Source organism: Bombus impatiens, unplaced genomic scaffold (assembly GCF_000188095.3).
Source record: "Bombus impatiens unplaced genomic scaffold, BIMP_2.2 scf_0582, whole genome shotgun sequence".
NCBI lineage: Eukaryota > Metazoa > Arthropoda > Insecta > Hymenoptera > Apidae > Bombus > Bombus impatiens.
The window spans coordinates 629338-657182 of NT_177001.1; the positions used below are offsets into that span (position 1 = coordinate 629338).

At 27.2% G+C, this 27845-nt stretch overlaps 6 protein-coding genes and 1 long non-coding RNA gene across 12 annotated transcripts; 5 read left to right on the plus strand and 2 right to left on the minus strand.

The window, feature by feature from the left end:
* The first annotated feature begins 354 nt into the window (after window positions 1-354).
* Window positions 355-5618, plus strand: LOC100741231 (putative uncharacterized protein DDB_G0272516). Its single transcript, XM_012388980.3, has 7 exons — window positions 355-603; window positions 3690-3862; window positions 3987-4063; window positions 4147-4245; window positions 4351-4434; window positions 4961-5189; window positions 5264-5618. Exons 1-7 carry the CDS (start codon window positions 601-603, stop codon window positions 5529-5531), a joined length of 933 nt encoding a protein of 310 aa, XP_012244403.1. The 5' UTR covers window positions 355-600; the 3' UTR covers window positions 5532-5618.
* A 2635-nt stretch (window positions 5619-8253) lies between these two features.
* On the plus strand, window positions 8254-10364 carry LOC105681138. The gene is made up of 5 exons (XM_012388981.3): window positions 8254-8904; window positions 8968-9089; window positions 9167-9288; window positions 9400-9476; window positions 10170-10364. The coding sequence occupies exons 1-5, from the start codon at window positions 8778-8780 to the stop codon at window positions 10325-10327; spliced, it is 606 nt and encodes a 201-aa protein (XP_012244404.1). The 5' UTR covers window positions 8254-8777; the 3' UTR covers window positions 10328-10364.
* Window positions 10365-10636: 272 nt separating this feature from the next.
* LOC105681137 (NADH dehydrogenase [ubiquinone] 1 beta subcomplex subunit 11, mitochondrial) lies at window positions 10637-11406 on the plus strand. Its single transcript, XM_012388968.3, has one exon. The coding sequence runs from the start codon at window positions 10820-10822 to the stop codon at window positions 11255-11257; it is 438 nt and encodes a 145-aa protein (XP_012244391.1). The 5' UTR covers window positions 10637-10819; the 3' UTR covers window positions 11258-11406.
* A 522-nt stretch (window positions 11407-11928) lies between these two features.
* Window positions 11929-14180, minus strand: LOC100740875 (Golgi reassembly-stacking protein 2). The gene is made up of 7 exons (XM_003491680.4): window positions 13920-14180; window positions 13578-13658; window positions 13280-13483; window positions 12985-13202; window positions 12820-12904; window positions 12442-12745; window positions 11929-12376 (listed from the first exon to the last, which is right to left on the minus strand). The coding sequence occupies exons 1-7, from the start codon at window positions 13980-13982 to the stop codon at window positions 12012-12014; spliced, it is 1320 nt and encodes a 439-aa protein (XP_003491728.1). The 5' UTR covers window positions 13983-14180; the 3' UTR covers window positions 11929-12011.
* Window positions 14181-14684: 504 nt separating this feature from the next.
* LOC105681122 (probable kinetochore protein nuf2) lies at window positions 14685-16753 on the plus strand. Its single transcript, XM_012388770.3, has 8 exons — window positions 14685-14975; window positions 15070-15211; window positions 15287-15495; window positions 15570-15716; window positions 15790-16025; window positions 16117-16302; window positions 16388-16550; window positions 16616-16753. The coding sequence occupies exons 1-8, from the start codon at window positions 14820-14822 to the stop codon at window positions 16649-16651; spliced, it is 1275 nt and encodes a 424-aa protein (XP_012244193.1). The 5' UTR covers window positions 14685-14819; the 3' UTR covers window positions 16652-16753.
* A 3229-nt stretch (window positions 16754-19982) lies between these two features.
* Window positions 19983-25351, minus strand: LOC100740994 (hyccin). Of its 5 annotated transcripts, none has more exons than XM_012388963.3 (9): window positions 25248-25351; window positions 24682-25074; window positions 24244-24378; window positions 23699-23824; window positions 23408-23625; window positions 23191-23337; window positions 22949-23079; window positions 22755-22871; window positions 19983-20934 (listed from the first exon to the last, which is right to left on the minus strand). In XM_012388963.3, the coding sequence occupies exons 2-9, from the start codon at window positions 24829-24831 to the stop codon at window positions 20411-20413; spliced, it is 1548 nt and encodes a 515-aa protein (XP_012244386.1). In that variant the 5' UTR covers window positions 24832-25074; window positions 25248-25351; the 3' UTR covers window positions 19983-20410. The 5 variants fall into 5 exon arrangements, with proteins under 5 accessions (XP_012244386.1, XP_012244384.1, XP_012244390.1 ...); XM_012388961.3 differs by having other exon boundaries at window positions 24682-24848; window positions 25248-25350; XM_012388967.3 differs by having other exon boundaries at window positions 24682-24797; window positions 25248-25334.
* LOC105681136 lies at window positions 25249-27202 on the plus strand. 2 transcript variants are annotated; one of them, XR_004462241.1, is made up of 8 exons: window positions 25249-25351; window positions 25547-25830; window positions 26015-26071; window positions 26277-26322; window positions 26504-26549; window positions 26731-26776; window positions 26958-27003; window positions 27185-27202. It is a non-coding gene; the product is annotated as an uncharacterized LOC105681136 (long non-coding RNA). The 2 variants fall into 2 exon arrangements; XR_002947189.2 differs by lacking the exon at window positions 27185-27202 and having other exon boundaries at window positions 26958-27160.
* The last annotated feature ends 643 nt before the right edge of the window (window positions 27203-27845 follow it).

Genomic DNA, 27845 nt, shown 5'->3' on the forward strand with positions numbered 1-27845 from the left:
AACGAAGCTACACGTATCGATAATAATGTGAGTACAACTTCAATTCAAACAACTCAATAAGGAGAATACTTATTAAATTTTGTCTTTAGAAAATACAATCTTAAAAATATAATTATCAATCAAATTTAACATTAAGAAACATAAATATCTTCGTATTATTTATAATATACAAAACAATAAATATACTCTAACTCTAAGTTAAAAATCAATTTTATTCGCAGTTATTTTTTACAAATATACTCTATCCCGAATTAGCGAATTAAGTATATACATATTAAGTATATACATATGTACATAGCGAAAGTGTTCCATTGTTTGTGAAAGACGAGGGACCGGTATAGTATTATTACATCACTGGCAACCACCCCCACTACCTGCCTTGCTGCGAGCAGGTTTGAACACGTTCAGTATACGCCGGTTCTGCCGACGAATAACAACAGATTGCAGGTGGATTCCCAACAGTGCAAGTGTCTCTACGTGCGAAGTTGTGCGCACGAATGAACCTGTCAACATTCTACGGAAGAATTTTACTCATATACGAGTATATCCCCAAAAATAACTCATATCTTCAACCTTTATACGTCCACATTATATCTTCCAATGGTAAGTAAAAAAAAAAAAACTAATACAGTAACATCAGAATTTTCCAATTTTTTTACCTATCACAATTTCCAATCACGGGTGAATCAGATGACCTAAATCAACAGGTTATAACATGCTCACATATCGTTACAATACAACGCATGATACATTGGTATAAATATATCCGAGTTGTTCAATTGGTGCTACAATCAAGTTTGAGGTACATTACATGTCAGTCATAGTGCGTGTATGTTACATATTACATATTTACAAAGTCCTTTTGCAAACATGCAGGGATAGCGATAATGATATGCACATGATGATGATGGGGCGAATGAAATATCCCACCGATGCGGTTAAATGTCCCTCTACCTGTTCTAGATTGTTCTATTTATTCACTATCAAGACTAACACTAAAAGTTAGATTTAAGATTTTCATAAATTTTCGTAACTCCAAGTTATGATTTCATCATCTTTTCTGGATTTGATTATTCCTAATATATTTCTTTTAAATCTGTAAGTTACATTCGATTTCATGAACGATCGTGTTCCTTTATAAACAGACTTGTTTTTATTGTGCCAATGAAGAACGCGGCAATTGTTACTGATAACAAGCGCTCAGTTTTGTTTACTTTTACTGAAATAAAGTTTAATAACAAAGTAAAGTAAATGAGAAATATAACGAAATTTTAATAATGCGTAGTATCGTGACGAAATCGCACTGATCTTGTTGCTAGAACCGGAATATGTTCCACAATTCTCAGTACCACATCAACGCGCCACGATGACTCACTCAACCACCACTTTTTTCTTTTTCGTCCGGGAATCTCTGCGACCATCATAGAAATAAGATATCGGAAAGAACTAAAGGGGGCATTTCTAATATTAAACTTTCTGGTATTCTATATTAATAATTTTCAATTGCATAACATCCTTCTGTTCTTTTTGATTATAGGTTATTGCAAATTGCAACGATAGATTTTTCATATAGCGAAATCATACGATATCGGTTGACAGATAAGAGTGCTTTTTGCTTTGTTTACGGGAAATTGAATGTGTGACTCAATGAAATTTCAATCTTCCGTTAAAATATTTTTAAATTCATCAAACGATTTTTCTTTATTTTATCGATTTTAAATATTTACACGCTGTTATTGAATTCAAAATTTGTCAGTTAACATACATGTATATAATGTGATGTTAATTCTAAAGTAAATGATATAATACATAATTTTATTATGAATTTAGCGTAACATAGATATAGTCCAAGAAGATTATTTATCAAGGGAAGGAGTATTATCAAATATGACGTATACTATTCTTATTTCCCTTATTATATTATAAATACCGTAATTTGATACACGCACGATTATGTTTTTCTTACGACGTCTAACAACATGTAACACGTACTTTAGCAAGTATTACAAGTGGAATAAATTTCAGTGTTAAATTTTAGAACATTTAATTTACAACAATAATGTAAAAGTTGTGCTTATAAAAAATGCAAAAAATTGTTTGTATTACATAATTTTTACAATTTTACACTTTATGCAGGAAATTGCTGTAGATATTTAGAAGTGGCGAAAATAACTGTTCATATATTCATATTCATGTAAGTTTATATCATAGTCAAAATAATAGTTTAAAATCCTTATATACAGGTTTTAGTTAACCACCATTTTAAGTTGTATGGTGAACTATTAGATGGCGGTTGCTCACTAACAAAATGGCGGTTGAATGACAGATCAAGACTACAGAATAACCCTCCTATATGTTTTTATTCAATTAATCGAAAATATTAACAAAATTGTACACTATTCTTCCTTTTTATAAACGAAGATATAATTCCTTTTAATATTTATTTCTGAAGTTTTCAAAGGATCGTGATGCATTAATAAAATTATATTTCGAACGATACAATCTAATTTTTCTTCTTTCTATAGAAAAAATACATCATAGAAAAATAGTGGTAATATTATCTTTATTTCAGAATTTCATATTTTTTGGCGCATGTTTATATGTTCATTGTTTATCAAACTTCATTAAATTTAAAGTTAAAAATGTTTCAATAAATTATTATTAAATTTTTAAAGGTAAACATTTATAAAATTACGTAATATAGTAAAGGAATTAATATATATTTGATACATAATAAAGAAAAAACAGATATTTGTTTTATTCTATTTGTTTTTATTATATTGTTGTATACAATTAATCGTGATCGTGAATTTGTATTACCTATTTGTATTAGTTAATATTTGAGCAAATCAAAATTTAGAAGAATAATTCTTTGAGAGTGGTTTGAAATTGAAATGTAGGTCGTAAGTCGTAAAAAATTGTCCAGAGTCCTTGGACTTTATTAAACCGGAAGTGCCGTGCGTTCCACGCCCGGTTTATAAGAGTAACATACAAAAAAAATTGAGAATCACCCTGACTTTTTAATGTAATATTTTCTTACTAAATTCATATACTTTGGTAATTGATAACAATTAATAATTCCACATAGATTATCAATTTGGAACGTTTGAACGAAAACTTATACAAAAAGAACGTAATTACGTTATCGTTTTAAGATTTTTAAATTTGTATACAATATTTTTTTGCCAGAATAAATGATGCTTTATAGAAAAATAATGGAAGCAATGTGTGAAAGTAATGTGGAGTAATATGTATCGATCTGTCATAGGTAATTGCAAATTTATTAATATAAAATTCTTTTGTTAGAAAGATAGTTAATTTCTTATAAGACTCCTTATAAAAAATATTGTAGTTAAGTTTTGTGTCTACTACAATAATAACTTTATTTTTCAAAGTAATATCTTTTGAAATATAACTGATATTATAATTATAATTATTAGGTTGTCCGAAAAGTTTCTTTTGTTTCATAAGATGATAATATATGAACAACAATTTCTGTTTTATATTATTTTGTTGAATTAGGTATGATCTATTTCGTTATATTTCTATTATTATGTTCGTACATAATTCAATAAACTAATATAAAACAAAAAACATTGTGCGTCTATTATTTTCTTATAAAATGAAAGAAATTTTTCGGACAAACTAATAATATGGAAATAAAATTTTGAAAATCAATTTTTTTATAGGCTACGATAGAGGAAAGATTTTGTCGTGATGATGGTGACTGTTCCGATAAACAATACTGCTATCATGTATCGGAACGGTGCGTTGATTATACCCAATGTAACAGGTATAATAGACTGGAAAATCATGAAAAAAAATCACGGGATCCCTCTCAATGCGGCCCCTGCCTGACTGGGTGGGTATATATATATTTTACTATTCATTTATCTTTTTCTGTGGTTCATTTTTTAATTTTCTTGCCAAATATTCATACATGACTACGATTTATTTGATATTTATTAACCCTGATATAATTACAGCTACAACGCCGAAAAACTTGGTACAGGAGAAATGGCATTATTTTGTAGAAAAACTAACGCTCAACAAGATATACCCGGTAAGTAAAGGAAAAATTAACTCAATAAAAATTGTACTTGCTATCATAATTTTTGTGTACTAATTTTCCTTTGTTTTATACTGAAGTAGTAAAACTGGACAACACTATGATTATCTACTCAGTAATTGGAACATTCCTATTTGGTATAATAGTTGTTTTTGGTATATTTCTTTTCATAAGACGTAAGTAACAGATCCTAAATATTTACAAATATGTTAAAAGCATATAATACATAAAATTATTTGGAAAATAAATTTCAAAATGCAATTGTATAAAATGTTTTCTAGGAAGATCAAAGCGGCAAAGAAATATGGTAAAACCGCACGATGAACTTGGCGTGATGGAACCGACTGCCCCGCCATTGGAAAATAGTGAGTAATACAGATTGTTACAAACACCGTTAGTACTAAAGTACACATTCACATTAATTAGTGCAGCACTAAAAAAAATCCATTTTAAATAACACGAAGACGCGGCGATTATTTGCTACTAATAAGTAGGTAGATTAGAAGCTTATTCTATGATCTTATTCATTTGTTCGTTCAAAGCTACTCTGTTTTACGTATTCTTTTCTGCAATCGATATTTCTATTAAAATAAACACTTGTTACAAACACAAACAATTGTAAATAAAGATACACGAGCACTGTAGATTGTAGCTTCTTTGTCTTAATTTTTAACATTTTCTTATATGTTTGAAGTTACTAACCGTGATTAAAACGGTTAATTTTTTATACGAAAAACACAATTATTTCATTACAGTATACCTACCTACTTGAACGCTGAATTAACTGCGGGCTGTTCAACGCGGTAATAATATGTATAGAATTATGTATATTACATCGAAAATGTTAATATGATGTTTAATATAATTCCTTCATAACTTAATATTTTACAGGTCCTTTCATTAGATGCAAAGAAGCGTCATCTCCTGTACCATTCAACAATAATAAAATTTTGAAGGATAAGAATGATCTTGTGCGTGCAGTAGGTTTCGTACCTCCGAGTTGGGTTCGTACGAATTCTAATTATGAATATGATATGAGTAATGATAACATAGATGCAATAGGACAACAACATCCTGTGTCTGAACCAACTGATAATCGATCTAATAATTTGATGCTAGAGTAAGTAGATATTTAGTGTTTCAGAACAGAACATTTTTGTTTTTTGTTATATAACCATAATCATGTTTTTATAGGCGACTAGCACATGAAGTTACAAATGGAAATTTAGCAGGATATGAAATCGAACAAGCGGATAATAGTTTGAACACAATTTTAGTTCAAGCAAATAATCCTTCTTCATCTAACGACTCGACTCAAGAAAATAATAATAACAATAATAATAATGGTTCAACATCAGAATCAAGTAATGCTCAAAACAATAGAGAAAATATACGGATATCAAACATTTTGATTTCTCAAAAAATATCTATGAACGTGAATCTATTGAATGACGATTGTTGATCTCAAAAAATTGTGATTAAATATGTTAAGCAAGTGCCTTTTACGAATGAAGTGACATAGTATCTTGACGTTAAAAATTAGATAAATGATAAAAGATTACATTTTAATATGCAAACGTATATGTAAAACTTATCTTGTTATATATTCATTATATGGGCCATAATATTTTAGTGATATGTAGTTCACACTTGAGAAAACCATAATTGAATTTTAAGATTATCAATTAAAAGAAGGTCAATTCTAGTCAACACATAGCTAACTACTAAAATTTGTTATTTAATTACATATATTATATCGAAAATTATAATCTTATCTCTGTTCTTTAAACACAATTCAAAATGTTTACAAAGTAAAATTTCGCTTTTTTTTCTATCTGAATTTAAAATGAGTTTACATTCTCCACATAATATGAATCACATCAACATTATGGCCACTAGTATTTTATCTTTCTTTCTCTTTTGTTACTTTTGTAAGATGTACACTTTCAATTTTATTGATTTACAATTTAACAGTAAGATTTAACTTTTAAATTCAGTAGATAAAAACGTTTGAAACAAAACAAACGAATAAACATTATTTATGATTATAAATTATTCCAATTTGATGTTGATCACTACTTAAGAACGTTTTATATGTATATTTTTAAATATTATATAATGGGTTCTTGATATTTTCTTATAATAACATACAAGAACGTTTAGATTTTTACTTTTATAATTAATATGCATGATAATTATATAACAATAAACTATTTTGACATTTATAAACTGCTCAATATCTTGCGACACATAATGGACGCAAATGTTAGACAAAAAAGTACTAAGTTCGTAAATAATTTTTGTCAACCTACAGTATTTATAATGTATTAATGTATTAATGTTTCGAGAAATTATATTTGAGTAAGAATTTAAAAAGAAATTCTTTATGTGATTTAGACGTAACTGATTTTTAAAAAAGCAAAATTTCTTTGAGACAAAAATGTCTATGAACATATTATGTTTCAAGAATATAATACACATTATACATTTAGACAATATAGATGTTATTAAAATATCATGATACCTATCAATATCAATGATACCTAAAAATATCAATGATACCTATATAATTAGGTATCCCTACATTGTACTTTATTTTACATGATATTTTCTTTTTATGTGCCATTATAAGTTACAATATCATAAATGAACTACATCTAAATCTTAAATATAATCACTAATGTTTAGTACACTTTTATTATAGTAAGACATTTATTGTTATAAATGACTAGCATATATGTCATTAAATGAAGATTTGATGTAAAAAGGAAATTTTGATTTTAGTCCTAAAAATTCTCTAATGAAGTTAAACAAATATTTTTTTTTAACTAATTAAAAAATTAATTAAAAATTTATTGTATATAAACATTTTATATAAAGCATTTCTCATTTTAATCCATCTTCATAAGTATCTCCTAAACTTCACATTATTAATAAAATTTATCCTGTTTCGAGGGAATGTTCTATGATGACCATCAGGTTTATCTAACCAGAGATGTTTCAGGATGTGAAGGTGATCTTTATTTTTTTAAGTGCAACTCTATATTTTCATTTAACCACGTTTTTAGCTCACTTCGAGATGAATTTATTGACTTATAAAACATTAATTTTTAAAGATTATTCAAAGCCATTTACAGCTGTTCTAAACCTGCTCTGCATACGACTAGAACATTTTCCTCGTCGTAATAATCAGTCGTAAACACGACGCGTCACTCACACAAGTGGTGCGTCTCGCCTACTAGAATTACTATTTCACAGTATTTGCTTCGAAGGGATTAGTATTATTATAGCATCACACATCCTTCATTTCGATAATAATTCAGTTTGTGATGAGTAATTATACGCCTAGCGAAATTGTTGGCATGATTTCGATTCCAGGAGAGTGTCAGAAAGATTATAAGGCAAATGCATGGTTGCGTCGAGAAAGATTTCCTGATCGCCGTGCTAGGGGAGGAAATTTGCAACGATAACGTCGTAGACAGCAGTCATGACAGAAGCAGTACTCGCAGTAATTTCTTTAAATTCTCATATCAGTCGGCAAATATTGTAAAAACCAATCATGGCATGTCACATGTTATACATCTGGACGAAACCACGTTCAAGAATAGTGGACTATTGAATAGATATAGCAGCAATTATTGGGTCGATGAAACCTCCACACTGGCAGAGATCGGTTGATCGTCGACGCCAATGATCGTTAAATGTATGGTACGGCATAGTGAAAGGTCACTTAATGAATTTAAATTATTTAATGGAACATTAACTGAAGTCCGATACAATACTTTCTTAACTAACAAATTACAAAATCCTCTTGAAAACGTTCCATACGCTACCAGGATATGGTTTTAATATGATGGTGCTCCTATACATAATGATCGCCGAGTTTGTATAACTGTGAATAACACGTTTCTGGAAAAGAAAGTAAAATTCTCTTCTCATCAAGATCTCCAGATCTAACCCCTTTAAATCTCTCTTTGTAAGGTTTCACAAGGGAACAAGTTTATTGACAGGAACCACTCCTAAAAATTTAATGTAAAAATTCGAACAAAGAATGCCTGCCAACAAATTAGTTCTGCAACTTTTCAGAAGGTGGAGAACTGTTGTTTATGAAGAGAATAGCTTATTGCATCGATGTACAAAGCTGCCCTTTCAAATATAAGACATAGAGAACAAATTCTATACATATTTGACGAAGATAAGCTTTAAATGGGAATGAGCGAACCCGAATGACTTCTAAAAACCAACATTTTATAGGTCAATAAATTCGACCCATGGTCTATAAACATGGCTAAATGAAAACATATAGTTCCATTAAAAAAAAACAGATTTCCTTGACATCTCGAGAACACCTTCACTGTCATCATAAGATATTTTCTTTGAAAGAGCACAAGTATTACTTGAAATACTTTTCCGAATAATGTACAGTTTAAGAGATATTTGCATGGATCAATTAAAATTACACCCTGTATATAATCTTATCCTTTTTCTTAATCGTAATTTTGTTTATCGCAGCGTGATCGTGGCATATTGATTAAAATCCCTAACTCGCTTTGAGGCGACTTTGGGATATTTTGATAGTACTATTGGCAGTAATACATAGTGACGTTTCAAAATTTGTAACTGAAGATAACTGACATTATAAATTTGTGTTTATAGTTTTCTCATTTTTATCAAATGTTTTAACAGTGACATTAATGTAAATGTAATAATGAATGAAATAATGACGCTTAAGGAAAATCATATAAAAATTTCGGATTTACAAGTTAAGGATTTACTGCAGAATCAGATCAAGTTAATCGATCATATCAAAAATAAACGAAATCAAGACTTTAGCGGTAATTTATTATATTATTTGTATCGTACTTTTTGTGTACAAATAAAGGTATTTTCTTTTTCAGAAGATGGAATAAAGATCACAGATTTAACATCAAAAATAACTTCTATGAGGGATACCCTTCAGTCTGAAAAACAAACATTGGAATATAAAAATCATGTTTTATCTAAGCACTTAGACCACATAGTAATTGTTTGTTATTTTTGTATATTACATTGTTATAAAATAATACAGCAGAAATAAAAATTTAATACTTTTTAAAGACAGAGTTGGATGCAGAGAAAAATAAATTTTTGGAAGAATGTCAACAATTGGAATTGCAAAGAAATAAACTTAAAACATGTAAACGAAACATACAGGATCAAGAATTACTAGATCAAGGAAGGTTTGTATCTGATTATGATTTATTAATATTTTACTATGCTCATTCATGCTTGTATTATGCCTTAATACTAATAAGATTTTATTTTTTTGTTCTTTTTTTTTGTAATTACAGAAGAAAATATGCATTATATAGAGAATTAACTGGAATACGATGGGATTTTGGAAAGCTTAAAGAGAATATTACAGGAAGTATCCTTTTAACTTATAAAATTCCTGTAATTTAAACAAAATTTAGCATTTCACACACATGTGTGTGTGTATATATATATAGTATGAAAAGTATATAGTTTTATTATATGAAAAAATGGTTCAGACAAGAAGTGTGTAGTTTTAAAGGATATAATCTGGTATAATTAGTATTTTGGCGATGGTCAAGTGGAGGTTATATGAGGATGGTATCCATTTTTTTAAATGGGATCATACAGTTTTAAATACAATAATCGATGTATTTTGGCATTCCCTATAAAAAAGTATTAATCTATTTATATCGAAAAAATTTTAGTTGAGCAGATATTCGAACTTTAATTTGTAAAATTTAATGCATGAAAGACAAAGGCAATGTAAACATGTTTTGCATCATTCATTATTATTTATTTTTGCTTCATACATTAAATTTGATAAATTAAAGTTAAAATATCTGCTAAACTTATAGAAAATGTTTAGCTGGATCGATTAAATGTTATGTCAAAGTTATCTTAATATCTCAGATAGTATAAGGTATTGGAAAATCAAAATGTAATCTTCTGGTTAGACTCCTGAAATATAATAAATTTCACTTTATAGATTTTTTGATAAAGTCAATAAATAATGACTTATTTCAGGTGATAGTTTTTACTGATGCATTCTATATATATAAAACTATATCCTTAATAATAATATTAGATATATATAAAGGAGTGTATATCCATCACTTTTCTTATTCAAATGAAGAAAATACAAAAGATTTGAATAATCTTTTATGGCAAGAGATATATCAATCTGTGATCCATAACGAGCATAAAAACACATATGATAAGGAAAATACTGTACAAAATAAATAATTGTATCATGAATTGAAATAAATTTCTATTCCATAAATTTTGTCATCAATGTAAAAATATTCCTTAAAAAGTAAAAGCATGATAAGTTACTAGATTTGAAAATCTACAGAGTAAATATGTGTGAAGCTAATATTATTTTTAATTTTAAATATAATCCTGAATATTTATCATAGTTTATTATATTCTTTTCGGATATTAATACTTTTCTAATTTATTTACAAAATCTATCCTCTTCAACCCGTAATCATCAAATTGATGATTACCTTTTTCAAATTTAAAATCAAGGCGCCGTATTACATGTTCCTCTGAATGTTAGGTTAGGTCAATTTCTAACCTTGAAAGTTGGTCGTCGTCTTGTACATACATGTACGCGAGTATCTAATTTTGGTTCCTGAAATTGTTACGATATATTGGCAACTATCTCATAATAAACTAACGAATATATAGAAGAACGGTATTTTGTTAGAAAAAATAAGTTCTCATTAAAGAAAGATGTCAACTTTACTACGATTCATCCGTTCTCAAGGAATTAAGAGCGGATTGACGTTTCTAAGGCCGAAAGAAAACAATATATGTAACAGAATACACCGAAGTGATGTATCAGTTAAGAATTCTGAAAAAGAAAGTACGTATGAGGTAAAAAAAACATGGGCCAGTTATGGATTTTGTGACGAAGATCAGAAAACTGATAGCCAAATCATGCATGTAACATTCTTTATATCTGTATCCGTGTCCTTGGTGTTTGGTGCTCTTATAATTGGTTATGCACCAGACCCATTTTTGCAAGATTGGGCTCAACGAGAAGCATATTTGCAACTTCGTTACAGAGAAGAACATGGTTTACCACCAATTGATCCAAATTTAATAGATCCATCAAAAATCAAGCTCCCAAGTGAAGAGGAATTGATTGATGTTGAAATAATTATTTAAACAATATCAAAATTGTAGAGAAGAAATTCTAAGAAGAACACTAGCAGTTTTAATTATTAAAATAAAATTTGTTAATTTGATATTTACACAATAACAGTTGATACAAGATCAATTTGTACAATATTTAATAAATGATTCTTGTTCAAAATGATAGTTTTGATTTTGCTGTATAAACATTTTCCAAACTTAATGTTTATTAGCAGACACACAATTTGTATTTTGAGAAAGATATATTTGCATTTATTGTGCTGTCAACATTGTTAAAAATAATTGCTGAAATTTAAATCACTATTAATTTCTGAATCTTAAATAAAATCCATTTCATTAATATGTAAATGTTTTATTCCTTTATTTAATAACAAATTCAAACTTTTAGTCTGCACATACATTACATATATATAAAGTTTAATGATTAAAAAATAATATTTATCATTATACATAAGTATCAACGACAAAATATAAGAAGAAACAGATCAAGTAATATGTTAAGATTTAATACTTTTTCAAATGTTTTAATTTGACTTTAGTTTAAGTAGTCAATATTCCTTATCTATGTACAGAATTACATAATTTATCCCTGCATGTCTGAAAATTTGTATACATTACGTTTAAACAAATAATAAAGTATAAATGCATAAAGTATAGTAATACATATATTTGTAATAGATACATTACGCTCTTTATTTTACCTTTATTCTTCAATATTTACTTTATTATAAAACAGATATTTTTTTCATTAGAAATAACATAATCGTTACTGCGTTGTTGTTGGTGGCACCGTAAATGTAGGGGTTGTACTAACACCACTCAATTCATTTTGCTGGAGAACAGATGAATAGAAAGAAGAATTTTGTGGTAGACTTGCACTAACGGTAATAGGTGGCATCCCGGGTAACGATATGGGCGTCGTTACTACATGAGATTGAGGCACATTAAACTGTACTGGTGGTGATATATCACTCTGTACAGTTGTGAAATCTTTCGGCGTACCGACAACACCAGTTGATTCGCTTAAAACTGTCGCATTAGTAGTAAAAGTTGGCAAAGGTGGAGTAGTTGGCATACCAGGTATATTCGGCATTGTATTTTGATGTGACGATGGCATGATAGGATCATTATCTGAATAAAAATAATGTCATTATATTTACTTATTTGAAAGTTAATAATAATTTATGGATACTTACTACATGTCGTATTTACAACAGTTTGATTAGGCATAACATGAGACACAGAATTAGTAGTAGTAGATCCTCCAATAGCAGCAGGATTCAATTGAGGCATAGTATATGTTTGTACACTTGATGTGTATATATTTTGCACCATTGTAGTAGAAGTAGTTTCAACTTCGGATTTTGTAACATTTTCTTGTGCTGACATGTAATTCGGTGGAATAGAGAAACCTGGTGGTATGTTTATAATCACATTACTTCCTTCTGTGTGAGTAATGCTTGATGTAACTGGATTTGGATTAGTAGCTTTAACATGAGACTACAAAAGGAAGAAATAGAACTTAGTTACAATATTTTGATAAATTTCTTGTGACATTTCAAATTGGTACATACTGTATACGAATTATTTGATTTATGCTCTTGAATATTTCTAATGGGTATTCTGTGCAGATATCCATAACCAATTCCACAACCCAAACTATAAAAGTGTAAGAAATATTCGTAAGATATGAATTACAGTAATATTTTGAAATACTAATGTTAGGTTAACAAATTTACCTTCCTTCTCCACCCCAAGTATGATTGGGTGTAATTGTAACTTCTCTACAAGAATCATCTTGTGTGTTATATATGTACAATTTCAAAGGTCGTGATTCATGTGCTTCTATTAAAGTAAATATATCCTCAGACTCGTGTAAAACTGAATCAGCACCAATAATATAATCTGTGAATGGACGTAGACCTGCTAATTCAGCTGGAGAAGATGGATGCACTTCCTATAAAACATAATTCAAAAAATTTGTCTTCTTATGTACTTTTTAACTTTTTCTAACTTAATTGTGGTTATACTTACAAGAATATGCCAAACATTTTCATTGGAACCTTCAAAAGAACAAAACCTTACACTAACACCAAGGAGACCCTGTCCACCCCATGTGAGACTAGGTACTATAACAGTTTGTCTTACAGATTGTGTTTTACTGCTGTATACTGTAAGTGTTAGTTTTTTATCTACGCCATTTTTGAGAAGCTCCTTTAATGTATCATTATCTTGATCCTGTAAGAATAAATTATTCTTTTAATTTAAACATTATATAAATTTAATAAATTCTATTGATATAAAGTATCAATAGGTATCATGGAACACATACCAAGCGTGTATTTCCAATAGATACAATAAAGTCAAAGAATGCTTCCAGTCCAGCTTTCTGACCTGGAGAACCTTCCTGTACCTATTTCAGTCATGACGTTCGAATCAAATTTACTAAATATCTAACAAAAAGATAGCTACATTTATTGAAAAATAACTTGAAACTTCCAATTTTTAGATAATCTAATATGTGATGAAATTACTTAATAAATTTTTTCTTAAACTATAGTAAATTTATAATATATATCAAAATATTAATTACTGAAAGTTTAAGATTTATTTTGATAAATAAAAAAGTATGAATATATAAAATAAACTACACTATTTCAACAAATGTTCTTACCCTCAATACATGGTAACCTTCTGTGCCACCTCCTGGTATTTCGATACTATGAGAAGATCCCATTTTTAAAGAGGAAACTTCTTAAGTCACTTGGTTTAAAAGAATACAAAGCATTAAAATGATTGTTGTCTAAGAATTAATCACGGAAATAGAAAAATATGTAACACAAAATCTATGTACAAATTCGTTGGTGACGTAGCCTATCATATGTAGAGGTTCTGCTATGCTATATGCTTACGATTCAGTGTTACCAATTTAACAATATACATATATGTCATTTCTTTTATAAAAAGAGAAGTGTTTACTGATTGTAAATAATTTGTGACTAAATTAGTTAACTTGGCTAATTTAATGAAGTCATAACAATCCTATAATATTATCATTATAATTTTATAAATATGTACATTGAAATATAATATTGAATTTTGTAATGACATTTAAATTGTTAATAGGACTTAAATTTTGTCTAATATTTCTTTTCATGTATAAATCATGGCAAATAACATTTCGCGTGTAATATTGATAAATTTATTTTTGAGTATTACACATAATATATATATATATATATATGTATAGTATTTTAAATAAATTCATTTTCTAAAATATGAAAGACGCATTTAATGCATTTACATGAAAAATTTTATAGAAAATTAGTTATAGATCTTAATTTGATATATGTTAATTTATGAACTTATATATTTAATAAATACAAGTAGATATTAGGAGACTGATATGAAAATTTCAATTGAAAACTTGCTATAAGGAATAGTTGGACATCATTTGCGCATGTGTTATAAATAAATTCGAACATGTTTGAAATTAAACTATCTGTAACTGTCTTATAAAGGTAAAGCAAGAACAATTCGTATTGTAAGTACGAAAAATCTTTGAATACGAAACATGGATTTAGATATAGAAAAGATTCATAGTATTTTAACTGAAGCTAATCTTCCGTCAAGCATAAATGATTTAAAAAATCCGACAGAAGAATTTATTGTAAACCTAATTGAAACGTTTCTAAGAAGGTTTCATATTGATGTTAATGCAATTGATAATGTAAGAAATATATTATTTGTTATTCAAATACAAATATAATTATACAAAAAAATACAATACAAAGTACAATACACCAAATTTAATTTTACTATAGGCAACAATAGAACAACGGGACATAATGTCATACTGTGAAGACTCTAGTATAATTGCACTCATAAATTTGCATGTTGTTATGGTTCAAATATGTGATAGAATATATTTAAAAGATCTGTGTATTACAGATATTACCAGTCCAGGTAGTATTTAATTATAAACTTAAAATGTTATAAATAATATTTGTCACTTTGATGAAAAATGATTGTATTGTTCAGGATCAAAAAGAGTACGGAAACAAGCAAAATTTCTTGCAAATTTCATATTGTACGCAACTAATAAAGAATCAGATATAGAAGATAAAGTTATTGAAATTCAGAACCGGGCAAAGATCTTACACGATATGGTGGAAAAGAAAAATGAAATATTACAAGCTATAAATGACAAGGCATTGCATATATCAAAACAACTATCAATAAAGGAAAAGGTACTATTATTGGTAAATTCAGTTTGTATTTATATTATAAATTATTTATATTATATTGATCTATTCTTCTTTAGCTTATTGCTGAAATTCAAAAGCTACAGTCTAAACGTGAGAAGAACAATAAAAAACAAATTGAATTAGCGGCAAAGATAACAGCTGCAGAAGAGGAAAAGCAAAAGACAGTGGAACTTTGTGGAACTTATAAAGCACAGGCATTAAAGGTAAATTAACATCTGAAAATTGAAATTATTTGTATGTATTATGTTACATAATGATTACGATATATAATTATAGTCAAATAAAACAATAACAGAATTGCAATCAGAAATTGTAAAATCTCCTGAAGAATATCAAAAGCGTTTAAGTGAATTAGAACAACAGCTAAGTGCCAAAGTCAAGGAACGTGAAACAATACAGGCAGCATTCCAGGATAAAAAATGTTTGATTGAACAACAAAAAAATGAATTGGCTTTTATCCAAGAACTATTGGAAAAGTTCACTGAAGTTCGAGATATACACGATCGATTAAAGTGATTAAATAATTTTTCTTTAATCTTGATTAAGAATTCCTTAAGTATTAATTTATTGCACTCTCAGCTTTTTTCTATTTTCTATTTTCAGAAAAATAAAAGTACAAGAGGATACTATAAAGAAACAAGTCGATACTCTCAGAACAGATGTTTCAGAATCTGAGAAAAGATTAGTAGTTCAAAAGGATCATGATAAAGAAGATGAAATAAATGAACTTCAAGCACAGTGTGATGAACGTCTCTCTCCTTTACGTAATTTAAATACTCAATTATTAAGGTGAATTAGAGTTAAAATTTCCTATGCTATTTTAAATAAAGGATTACTTCCTTTGTTTGGATTTAAAAAAGATTTTTAATTACAGTAATAAGAAGTTATGTAAAGAAAATTTAGAAAAAGCACAAATCCAACACAATGAAGATTGTTTAAAGCTAAAAAAGATTCAGAATGTGATAAAGAAATTGGAAGATGAAACTGCAGGACTTTTAAAAAATTACCAAGATTTATACAACAATGAAATTTCAAGTGTAAGTTTTATTAGAATGTCACATATTATACAATATATATATAATTAATTTTTCTGCATTATTAGGAAAAATCTTTATGGAAAACGTGGACAATTGAATAACAATCATGTTATATCTTGTAAATGTATCAGGGAATATATATTTAAAAACACAGTGTATCTTATTTCATTTAATTACATTATATTAACAGCATTTCTGTATAATTTATTGCGCATTTATTTATCTAAATGTTATTTTTATTGCATCATTTAATAAGTGCTAAAGAATAATTAATGTGAATAAATATATAAAATACAACAATACAGCTTTAATACAAGAATTAATATAAATACTTTAATTTTTTTCTATTAGCTTATTTTAATAGTTTTATTGCGTGTATTGCCAAGTAGTAATTTCAACAGATTTATGACGATAAGTTTATAGTTACAAGTAGATTTTCTACAAGTCACAATACTCGTAAAAAGATAAATAAAGAATAAATCTTTATTTTATTTACACTTATAATAAAATTGAATTATATGTATATATATGGAACAAGTTACATACTTGATTTTAAATTCAATGTACAAAACTCATCATTATATCTATAAAATTCATAAGTTGAAAAATATCTCAATTCTCATGGCTTTACATTTAAAATAATTTTCAAAGCACGAACATTTTAATAAAATAATTTCAATTTATATAGTTTTAATATATTAACAATTTTAATTTAATATCTGTGATGTAACAATTTCAAATTGTTTGGAATGTATTCTGTTTTCAAAAATGCACAGTTGTAAATGACTGAATTTTTACTTAATAGTAAAAGAAAAGTATGCTTTTATCTTTTGATATTGATAATAAAAATATGTCGTCATTATGAAAAGTAATATATATTTTGTGCATTTTGTTTTAGTTTTGTTTTATGTTTACAAAGTATGCCAATGTTAATGTTGGCTTTATATTAGACATGCAATGAAAATCGAATGTTTCATCAATAAACTCAATCAAATCTCCTCTGTGCAATAAGTTTATATATTATTTACATATTGATAGCTTTAACAATATAACAAGCTTTAACACTATCATAATCATAAATTAAAATAATGTACAATATTTATAACAGCATATACATGAATTGTCATAATTTTGCATAATTTGCACAAACATACAAGATATTATGGTTATTATTTATCGCTCTATGAGTATCATTAATAGTTGTCATGAAACATTATATACATATCTTTCTTTTTGTATACAAGAGTTTTCTCTATGTATATATGATGGAACTAAGTGCCCAAGAAAATTTGTCAAATGTACAGAAAAGAGCAATTCTTTAACAAATAGCGAATGGCTCCAAAGTTTACATTAAATCTTACATTTCTTATATATTCACCAATTCCCCTTTCTTTTTATCTTTTGTACAAATATTTCAATAAATTTAACAATCTTTTAACTTATCTGCTGTGTAGATGTCCTCCCTATACAGTTTATATTATTTAATACTTACAATTCATATTATTTCTTGTTCGTTTAAACATTTATATGTCACACGCGCATGTATAGGGACGTGTAATTTTAGGTATAATAATGTATATAATCAACCAAACTTATAAACTTAAGTTATTAATACAATTTAATTGATTAAATTACACTACATGGCAGTGATACAGAAAACTAAATTCTGGCTCCCTTTAAATAAATTAATTTATAATCTTGTGGTTTCTGCTTTTGTTTCTCCAATGGGTATCAATTTAGAACTTTCAAATAATATAAAGAACTATTTTTCTTAAATTGTTTTTCACATAATATGCTATGTATAAGTATTAGAAAGTGTTCAGATATTTTCATTTTAAAATCTTACTAGTTACAAAAGTTCTCCGAACTAATTATCTTCAATGTTCAAAAAAAGCACAAACACATGCATTTTGCACAGTATTTTTTAATAATACAAAAGAAATAAAAATAAAATATTTTTTTATTGAAAAATTATAATATAACATTCGTAACAATAATACACTGGAATAGGGAACAATTTAAAAGTTGTAATAAAATATAGCAAATTTCAATCTGTTTATGTTCTAAATAAATTCAGAAATCATAGAATTCCAAAAATAAATTGTGAAAGTAATGATGCTATACAAAGTCCCATCTTTCTTAAGAAGTAGAATATAAATCAGCCTCCTTTTATTATTTGATAGACTGAATTTATGATTATTAAAAAAATTTTTAAGTGTCACAAGAGTTAAATGATTGCTTTGGGGATACATTCATATAATGTATATTATATATCTCCCTTTTTTCTTTCTGTCTTTTTTTTTATTTGATATTAATATGCATATGATACCATACTGAACACTCTGATTGATTAACAAATCATAATGGTATACTTTTTTATCAGACTAAGTAATAATGTGATGCAATGTACAGTCTTTTTAAGTAAATACCAATTCCAAGTTTTGATCTTTTAAACACATATTACTCAGATTTATGAACATTTTTATGACTCTTAGTATTTTTTCAGTAATTATAAATTTTAAATTAGTTTTGTTATGTTATTTAAAACAAGAGATAATCAATAAACAATTTTGAAAAAATACTTTGGTTTAAATATTTTCTGTCACAATGTATATTTACAAACACTGTTATATACTGTTAGAATCATGAAGATTTACTTGCAAATATTTTTCTCAAAGCATTTTTACTACAAAGTAAGATTACTCTTAGTATTAGAATTATGGAAAAACATTTATATAAATTATTTGAACAAACACGATGCAATGAGTTAAAAACATTTTGTTCATTCAAAATTTATGGCAAAACATATTTTTATTTAAACGTAATTTGCACGTAATTCTATACAGATAGACATAAAGATGTTATAGAAAATACGATTATTAGAAAAATTATAAGATTTCTCTAAATTCAATTTTTACTGCCTCAAAGAATAAGTCAGTCATATTATATTCTTTTCACAGAATATTCGATACTCGATATTCGATACTGCAAATAATTTTTTTAATGAAATTATAAGATATCTCCATTATTTTTTGCTGTAGGATACAGAACAATATTATTAGCATTCATAAAATTATTAGCCATTTAGCCTTACATTTTTCCACGAAAATATACAAACATGATAGAATTAAATAATATAGTTATTAAAAAATAACACTAGCCCATCTGTGTGTCTTTCTGGTTTCCAAGGAGCCAAGGCCTAAGTAATTGAGTGAAGAATGACAAAATAAAAGATATTATATTAAAAAGTAGCACTATTTGATTTAATAAATATAATTCTGAAAAAATTGATATAAATCTTTTTATTCTAATATTCTGAATTAATTAAAATATTGCCCTTTCACTTTGATATTTTGAATTAATTAAAATATTAAATCATTTTCCTACGAGTCTATTAAATTTTTTGATAATTAAAATCTTTAAACAATCATATACTAGAATATTCGAATATAAATCTATTGAATGGTTTAACAGACATATTATAAGAACGATTATAACAGAATCCTTTAATATACAAAGAAAAATATTTAGTGTGAACTTATTATTCCCTTCCCCATTACTATTTTATTAACTTTTTTTTTAAACAGAGTATGGAGATCAATATAGTAATGGACCACTTTTGAATCAACTATGTACAATAATATTCGCTCCAAAATACAATAGCATATTAAATAAATCTTGGTCTGTTACAGAATCAATAATTTAATTCAATTATATACTGTGTATATGTTCTTAAAAATAAGGAAAGAATATGTATGTACAATTAAATAAGAAACTACAACAACAATTTGTTTCAGTCATTCAATGTATGGTCCATTACTCTTTTCTTCATTTCCATTCTAAAAATCTATCTGTATAACTTAAACAGAACTGACTTGGATAGACGAAGTTAACGATTCATTTTCATTATGTGTTCTTAAAGTAACAGAAGTATCCATATTAGTGTTATCTATCTCTCCGCCTAACGCAAGACGTTCGCCATCAATCAAAGAAACATTGTCTACTGTAACTGAATTATTTTCTACACTATTATTCTTTTTCCTGACTGAACACCCATTAACATTTCCATCGATTTCTGTTGATTCACTATTTAACATAGAGGAACTACCTTTAATACTTTCCTTTGAAGTCGCTTGAGATCCAAGTCTTTTTTCCTTTTCAGGAACGCTAACGTGAGCATTCTTAGCTATTTTACCATCCTTTTCTCGCGGCTTTTTTCCAAGTACCGGGAAATTCGTGATTTTGGACGCAGTCTTTTGATCTTTCGATTGTCTTATTGAACCACCTCTATTTGGTTCTATCGATTCTTCTTCTGTGATTGATACAAGATTACTTTTACCTTCCCCTCCAGAATCTTCCTTCGTTTCTTGAATTGGTATATCATCTGAACAAAAGAAAAAATAAGAATACAATATTAAAATCGTAATAAGATCATATTTTTAAAAAATACATTAAAATACTGTGAGAATAAAATGCAAGAAATTAAGCAATCTGTGTAAAGCAGAAAATAAAAGTATTAAGCTTTATATTTGTACTATTATTTATATTCGTAAAATTTACATGTATGACAACATGAATGAAATATTTCATGCATGTTATAAATTAAGGGTAGCAAACAAACAAAAATATTAAAAAATTAATATTTAAGGACAGAATAGGAAATAGGAAAGACATAGGGTAAACCTGTGTGATAACAAATGCACTATCTTCAATGAAAATAAATGTGCCAAAACTGCATGCAGGTTTTCCATTATGTGCCTTTCGATAAAGTAAGTAATACTTTAGGCTTGAATTCTTTTGCTCTTAATAATGGTGGATCCTCTGAAACGAATTCATTGATAAATGCACAAACTGCTACTAATTAAAATAGTTAATGTTACACAGTGTAACAGCTAATTTGCCGCGTGTTTTGCTGGAGAAATTTTGATAATATTCAGTGATTCTAAAGTGCTGAAACTGAATCACTAGTACCATGTATTTGTTGACAGGGCAGCAGTCGTATGAAAACCAATTGATTTATTTCCTTCCAGATACAAATTTTCCATTGATTCATGAACCATTTCACCCAGAAATTGTTCCTCCAATACATTATACAAATGCGAACTAGATCCAATTTTGTTCTCGTCACGAGCTAAATTAGTGTTTTCTTTGTGCTCTTTTCTCACTTTTTTCATATTGTGATCTTCACCTTTCTCAAATACATTTTTCTTCAAATGTTCTCTTAAATTTCGTTTAGGAGAGGATTTGACAGGGGAATTTTGATTGCTACATGTGCTTCCTCGTCTAGAGAATTCCATTGAGGAAGAACTGAGTTTTCTTATTTTGGTATCTTCTTCGCTTGAAATCGGAAGTGAATGCTTCCAATGCCAAGGGAACCTCTTCGTAGTGTTAGATACTGTTGGTTGTGGTTGCTTTTCAAGTTGGGTAGCGTACACCTCATCTTCAAATAACTTCTCATCCAGATCGTCTAACGACATATGTTTGCAAGCAATGCACATTTGCTTAGTCCAATAACTTATAAAATGTATTTGTTACTGATCAAATGTTTAAATATGTGTTCTATGTATTTGTGGAATATGTACTTCATGCAAAATTAAATTTTTATAAAGAAATAAATTTTTCTATCTGTGAATTTTGAAAATCTCATCCATACTACTAAATGCAAATATTGATCTATTCTAACTTAACTCTTATCACTCAAACCATCAGCGATGCTGCCAATCGCAAACCAACGTTCTACTCCAACCGACAACATTGGAGTGATGAGGGATAAGAGTTATAAACTAAAATATATTTAGAAAGATAACTACAATTACTATCAAATGCCATTTGTTCATGATAAAATTCATATACTTCATTATATTCATGCATTTTTCACCATGTACACATTAATATCTCATATTATATACTATATGTTTATCTTTGATTCTTAACTTCTATTTAAAAAAATTGTCTAGATTAAAAAACTTTTAGTTCATTTATTATTATTTAAATTCATTTATCATTATGTTATTCATTTATTTCAGTGCATACTAATTAGTAATTGCTATACAACAACTGACATGCTGGATATTTATAATTAATTTAATAAAAAATAGTTCTCGTATTGTGCGTAAGACATTAAAAAAAATAAACATAAATAAAATGTCTGAGCATATTAATTTGTCAGATGATATAAAGATTTAGTTAAAATAAAACATATACCTGGTAACTTTTTGGTCCGGAACGAAGCATTTGTGATCATCGATTTAGATACCGTAGCGGTTGCAGTAGCTGGCGATAATGCAACACTAATCCCAATTGGCCCGTCATTAGGTTGTCCTAGAATGATTAATTATCATTAAATATTTGTATAACATATTTTACATTTTTGTATTGATTATCTTGTATTGACATACCTGATGGTCCAGTACTGGCAGAATTACGTATAGCATTTGTGACTAGCATAACATCTGGATATGTTTCATAACATGCTCGATTATGAATATCATCTACTGCTTGTGTTCCTAAATACCAACAGTCATTATACCTGCCAATATATGTTACTTTTTATTACTATTAATTTTAGTAAAATATTTTCTTTATTAATATGATATTTACTTTACTTGACAAGTTACTATTTGAAAAATATGTTACTCACATAGCAAAGTATACAGCATGCAAGAATTCAAGGAGAAATTGACTTGATACAGGTATACGTGGTAGAAGTCTTGGAACGAAACTAGACTCGCTTCCATACGAGGATCGTTGATGATGTCCTGGCTTCATAAATCCTTGAGTAACAAGTCTGCAATAAATGATTTGATATAATTATTATATATTTATCAAATATATAAAAACAATTAATTTCATCTTACTTGGTAGCAACTTTGCATAATTGCTCTAATGCAAATTTACTTATATAACCGAGTTGTTGATTATAGATAAAAAGAAGAGCAGTCATAACTTTTAATCTATTTTGAGCATTTAGTGTCTCAACTTGTTGCAGTGGACCCCAGCTAACAAGTTTCGTATTACATTCTTCAAACCTGCGTACTGCACTTTCAGTTAAAGAAGCAGGTGCCAAACTTGCAGGCTGTACAAGAAGGAGTAATTAGAATAACATTTACATACTTATAAAATTCAATTGTCTAGCGAAACAGATATACCTCATGAAATATGGAAAGCATGGCAAGTGAAGGTAGTCTAAAAGAAATTGCTTTTTGTTGCCCAGATTTATCCACTATTTCTAGATTATACAAACCAATTAGTAGTGTTTCTACAGACCGACAATTCTGTAAAAAGAGAATTAACTTAACTGAGAGTATGTCAAATTAAAAGTTTGAGATAATGGATGCGTATGATTTACTTTTTGTATTAAGAAACAGCAATTATAATTCTTTTGTATATTTATAAGATGTATTTAACAAAATATTTAAAGAATGAAAATGTTGATACATATTAAATGAAAATTGAGATCAAATATATTTTTACATATCTGTTGTGTAAAAATTTTTAAATTACTGATATCATAATATCTTTTAACTTAAATTGGAGTTTGTACATATTTCACTTGAATATAACTGTCCTATAATTAAGAAATGACAGTGCTATTTTACCATATAATTTTGATTTAAATTATAGTTGTTCTGTTATATAACATGATTTAAGTATGTTGTTTAAATATTGTTTCCCAACAATTATAGTATCTTACCTTAATGTCACCATGAGCTGCAGAATTCAAGTAAATGTATACTAATGTTGGCAAAAATTGCAAGGTGAACCTTTGCAATTCTGTTTCTCGAGAGCGATAAAAATTATATAACTGATCGCATACTGTATCCATTAACTACAATGAATAAAAAAATATTGGTATAAATGAATAAAATATAATCTAATATACTTTCAAATAAAAGACAGAATTTTATACAGAAGACATTTTATTTGAGTTTTATTTCAATATTAACTCTTTTCGGTCATAATTTCTGAGGGCATCGATCTGCCCAATATTACAATGCCGGACAATACTTGAACTTTGACACGAAAGAGTTAAAAATAAACTAACAAAAACTTTATAAGATTTAATATATATGTCAAAGGAATTAATTAAATTCTATTAAGGTATAAAAAATATTTGTCAGAAATATATTACCTGACTATATTTACTACGTTCTTCCAAGAGTACATAAAGCGCTCTGACTATTTCATTGTCTTGTGATAAAGTAGTGGCAAAAGTATGGAGCTCTGACGATGACACATCTGCACAATCTACTAGCCATTCATTTATTAAACTTTCCGTCATTTTTATTTTCCTTTTGCCTGTGTCAATAAATCAGGATTTTGTTGATAAGAAATTTCGGTATCCAAGATAAACCATCTAATACTTTGACAATCATCACACGAATCTTATGATTGATCATCAAAATGATTTATTTATTCATAAATACGTTTCTTAAAAATCATTCGTCCAGTATGCATCATTACTTTCAATCGATTAATTTATGTCATGTTTAAGATAAATATGTAAATTGGAATACGAAGACAACTGTAATAGCATGAAATATCAGTAACATTGCTCGACGTCGTTGTCACGCGCGATTTCAATCTCTTAAATTTAAATCTCTTGTTTGTCGTTATAGTTGCTCTTGTATTAATTAATGATAGTTAACAAGAAAGCTACAACTCTATTGAGATCACGCTGAAACATGTTTTAGTTACCTCCATGTCTTCATCGAACGGCATACAATTCTCACTTTTAAGGCTGACACTTGTAACTTTGTAACCACGGTAGCTTGTGAGATGAATTGCTAACAACTAGATAGGTATGTATCATTGCCATAAATGTACAAGAAAATCTACTCATTTTTGATTGGATAAAAACTTTAAATTATTTAGAATTAATGAAACTGAGATATAAATGTTGAATAAATATACAGTTATAATTTCTGTAATATTTACATAAACTTCCAATTTTTTCATAATAATTCTATAATTATAAAAAATATGTTTTCAAATAGCCCTGTTTAAGATTATCGCACACATAAGAATTTACCCAGAGTCGGCAAAAAATAAATGTTCAGCTTCAAACTTGACATTCATACTTTTGGATCATTTTAAACGTTGCTGGTAATCACGCTGGTGATTCACAAAGATGTTTAAAATGAGGTTTGAAAGTTATTTATTAAAAAGTGGAGCGGCCACATAAGTCGGTCGAAAAATTAATGGAAAATTATAAAAATGTTGTAAAGTAAAAGTTTTAGAATGTCATTTTTTTTCTCAACTTCTACAAATATTAATACAAGTAAGTGTCCAGCACATGTTTCCTATTATTTACAAATTTGCATTTCTTTCAAGATTTTGTAATCTAAAAACATCTGTAATAATGAATCATCGTTATTATGCAATGATATTTTAATCAGTCAATTTTTTGTATTTATGAAAATTCTAAATAAATATTTTTGAACTTTGTAATAATTTATTTCCAGGAGAATCATTGAAACTTCCTAATGGTTAATCAAAGAATATCAAGGAAGAATGAAGTAGTATGTACTGTATTTTTTCTTATTCTTATTTGCAGTAATATATGATAATAGATGATATAGTAATAGATGATAATATATGAATCATTAACCACTTTGTAAGATTCCATGATTATTTGATACATGTACTACCAACTGAATCATTTGTTTTAAGTAAACAAATATTGTAATTGTTAATAAAAATTTAATTTAGTTATATTGATTTCAGATTATTGAATGAAGATATAATACTTACAAAGAGTTATTGCAATATGGTTAGTATTATTATTACATCTTTATAAAATTTGTATTAAGAATTTTAATATATGATGACTTTGTCACTCATATATGAGTTCATGATTATTCACTACATGCACTACCAACTGAATCATTCGTTTTAAGTAAACATATATTATAATTATTAATAAAAATTTAATTTAGTTATATTGATTTTAGGTTACTGAATGAAGATATAATACTTACAAAGGATTATTGCAATATGGTTAGTATTATTATTACTTCTTTATAAGATTTGTATTAAGAATTTTAATATATGATGACTTTGTCACTCATATATGAGTTCATGATTATTCACTACATGCACTACCAACTGAATCATTCGTTTTAAGTAAACATATATTATAATTATTAATAAAAATTTAATTTAGTTATATTGATTTTAGGTTACTGAATGAAGATATAATACTTACAAAGGATTATTGCAATATGGTTAGTATTATTATTACTTCTTTATAAGATTTGTATTAAGAATTTTAATATATGATGACTTTGTCACTCATATATGAGTTCATGATTATTCACTACATGCACTACCAACTGAATCATTCGTTTTAAGTAAACATATATTATAATTATTAATAAAAATTTAATTTAGTTATATTGATTTTAGGTTACTGAATGAAGATATAATACTTACAAAGGATTATTGCAATATGGTTAGTATTATTATTACTTCTTTATAAGATTTGTATTAAGAATTTTAATATATGATGACTTTGTCACTCATATATGAGTTCATGATTATTCACTACATGCACTACCAACTGAATCATTCGTTTTAAGTAAACATATATTATAATTATTAATAAAAATTTAATTTAGTTATATTGATTTCAGGTTACTGAATGAAGATATAATATTTATAAAAAGTTATTGCGATATGGTTAGTATTATTATTACTTTCTTATAAGATTTGTATTAAGAATTTTAATATATATGATGATTTGATCACTCACATATGAGTTCATGATTATTCATTACATGCACTACCACCTGATTTTTTAAACCTAAATGTTCAAACTTAATATGTTTAAGACATGTATTTTATAATATTTTTCGTATTTTAGATGAGAAGATAATCCACTAAAGCAGTATCATCTAATTTGTACTTTTAACAAGAAAGTAACTGTATATATAATAAATACTATTTTTTTAAATATATATTTCTGTTCACTTAATATCTGATTAAATGTCTAAACAGTTAATTTTCAATCTGTTTTATTTCAATTGTTTTCTACGTCTTTGTAATAAAATAACAGTATCTTTAAAGAGGTTTATGAATTATATTTTTCAAAAACAAATGATATGCAAAAATACATATATTATCTATATACAATATTTCATATCATCGGTGCAGCAATCAAGATATACATATATTATACATAGAATTAACATTAAAACACAGATGAAAATGTGTACAGTATTACTTTGCCTAAATTAAACCAGATTTAAATCTGTAGGAGAAAAGAAACTTATAGTGAATCGTTTTTATTTTATA

Bases quoted from the DNA above. Each gene is read 5' to 3' on its own strand.
- LOC100741231 (XM_012388980.3), top strand. The intron at 3,863-3,986 runs GTGGGTATATAT...ATATAATTACAG, and splicing joins TGCGGCCCCTGCCTGACTGG to CTACAACGCCGAAAAACTTG. The intron at 4,064-4,146 runs GTAAGTAAAGGA...TGTTTTATACTG, and splicing joins CGCTCAACAAGATATACCCG to AAGTAGTAAAACTGGACAAC.
- LOC105681138 (XM_012388981.3), top strand. From the start codon at position 8,778: ATGAATGAAATAATGACGCTTAAGGAAAATCATATAAAAATTTCGGAT. The intron at 9,090-9,166 runs GTAATTGTTTGT...TACTTTTTAAAG, and splicing joins CTAAGCACTTAGACCACATA to ACAGAGTTGGATGCAGAGAA. The intron at 9,477-10,169 runs GTATCCTTTTAA...TAATAATATTAG, and splicing joins TAAAGAGAATATTACAGGAA to ATATATATAAAGGAGTGTAT.
- LOC105681137 (XM_012388968.3), top strand. From the start codon at position 10,820: ATGTCAACTTTACTACGATTCATCCGTTCTCAAGGAATTAAGAGCGGA.
- LOC100740875 (XM_003491680.4), bottom strand. From the start codon at position 13,982: ATGGGATCTTCTCATAGTATCGAAATACCAGGAGGTGGCACAGAAGGT. The intron at 13,659-13,919 runs GTAAGAACATTT...TGACTGAAATAG, and splicing joins AAGGTTACCATGTATTGAGG to GTACAGGAAGGTTCTCCAGG. The intron at 12,377-12,441 runs GTAAGTATCCAT...ATTTTTATTCAG, and splicing joins TGTTGTAAATACGACATGTA to ATAATGATCCTATCATGCCA.
- LOC105681122 (XM_012388770.3), top strand. From the start codon at position 14,820: ATGGATTTAGATATAGAAAAGATTCATAGTATTTTAACTGAAGCTAAT. The intron at 15,212-15,286 runs GTAGTATTTAAT...TGTATTGTTCAG, and splicing joins TACAGATATTACCAGTCCAG to GATCAAAAAGAGTACGGAAA. The intron at 16,551-16,615 runs GTAAGTTTTATT...CTGCATTATTAG, and splicing joins ACAACAATGAAATTTCAAGT to GAAAAATCTTTATGGAAAAC.
- LOC100740994 (XM_012388963.3), bottom strand. From the start codon at position 24,831: ATGACGGAAAGTTTAATAAATGAATGGCTAGTAGATTGTGCAGATGTG. The intron at 23,338-23,407 runs GTAAGATGAAAT...CATTTATTGCAG, and splicing joins TTATGCAAAGTTGCTACCAA to ACTTGTTACTCAAGGATTTA. The intron at 22,872-22,948 runs GTATGTCAATAC...TAATCATTCTAG, and splicing joins TGCCAGTACTGGACCATCAG to GACAACCTAATGACGGGCCA.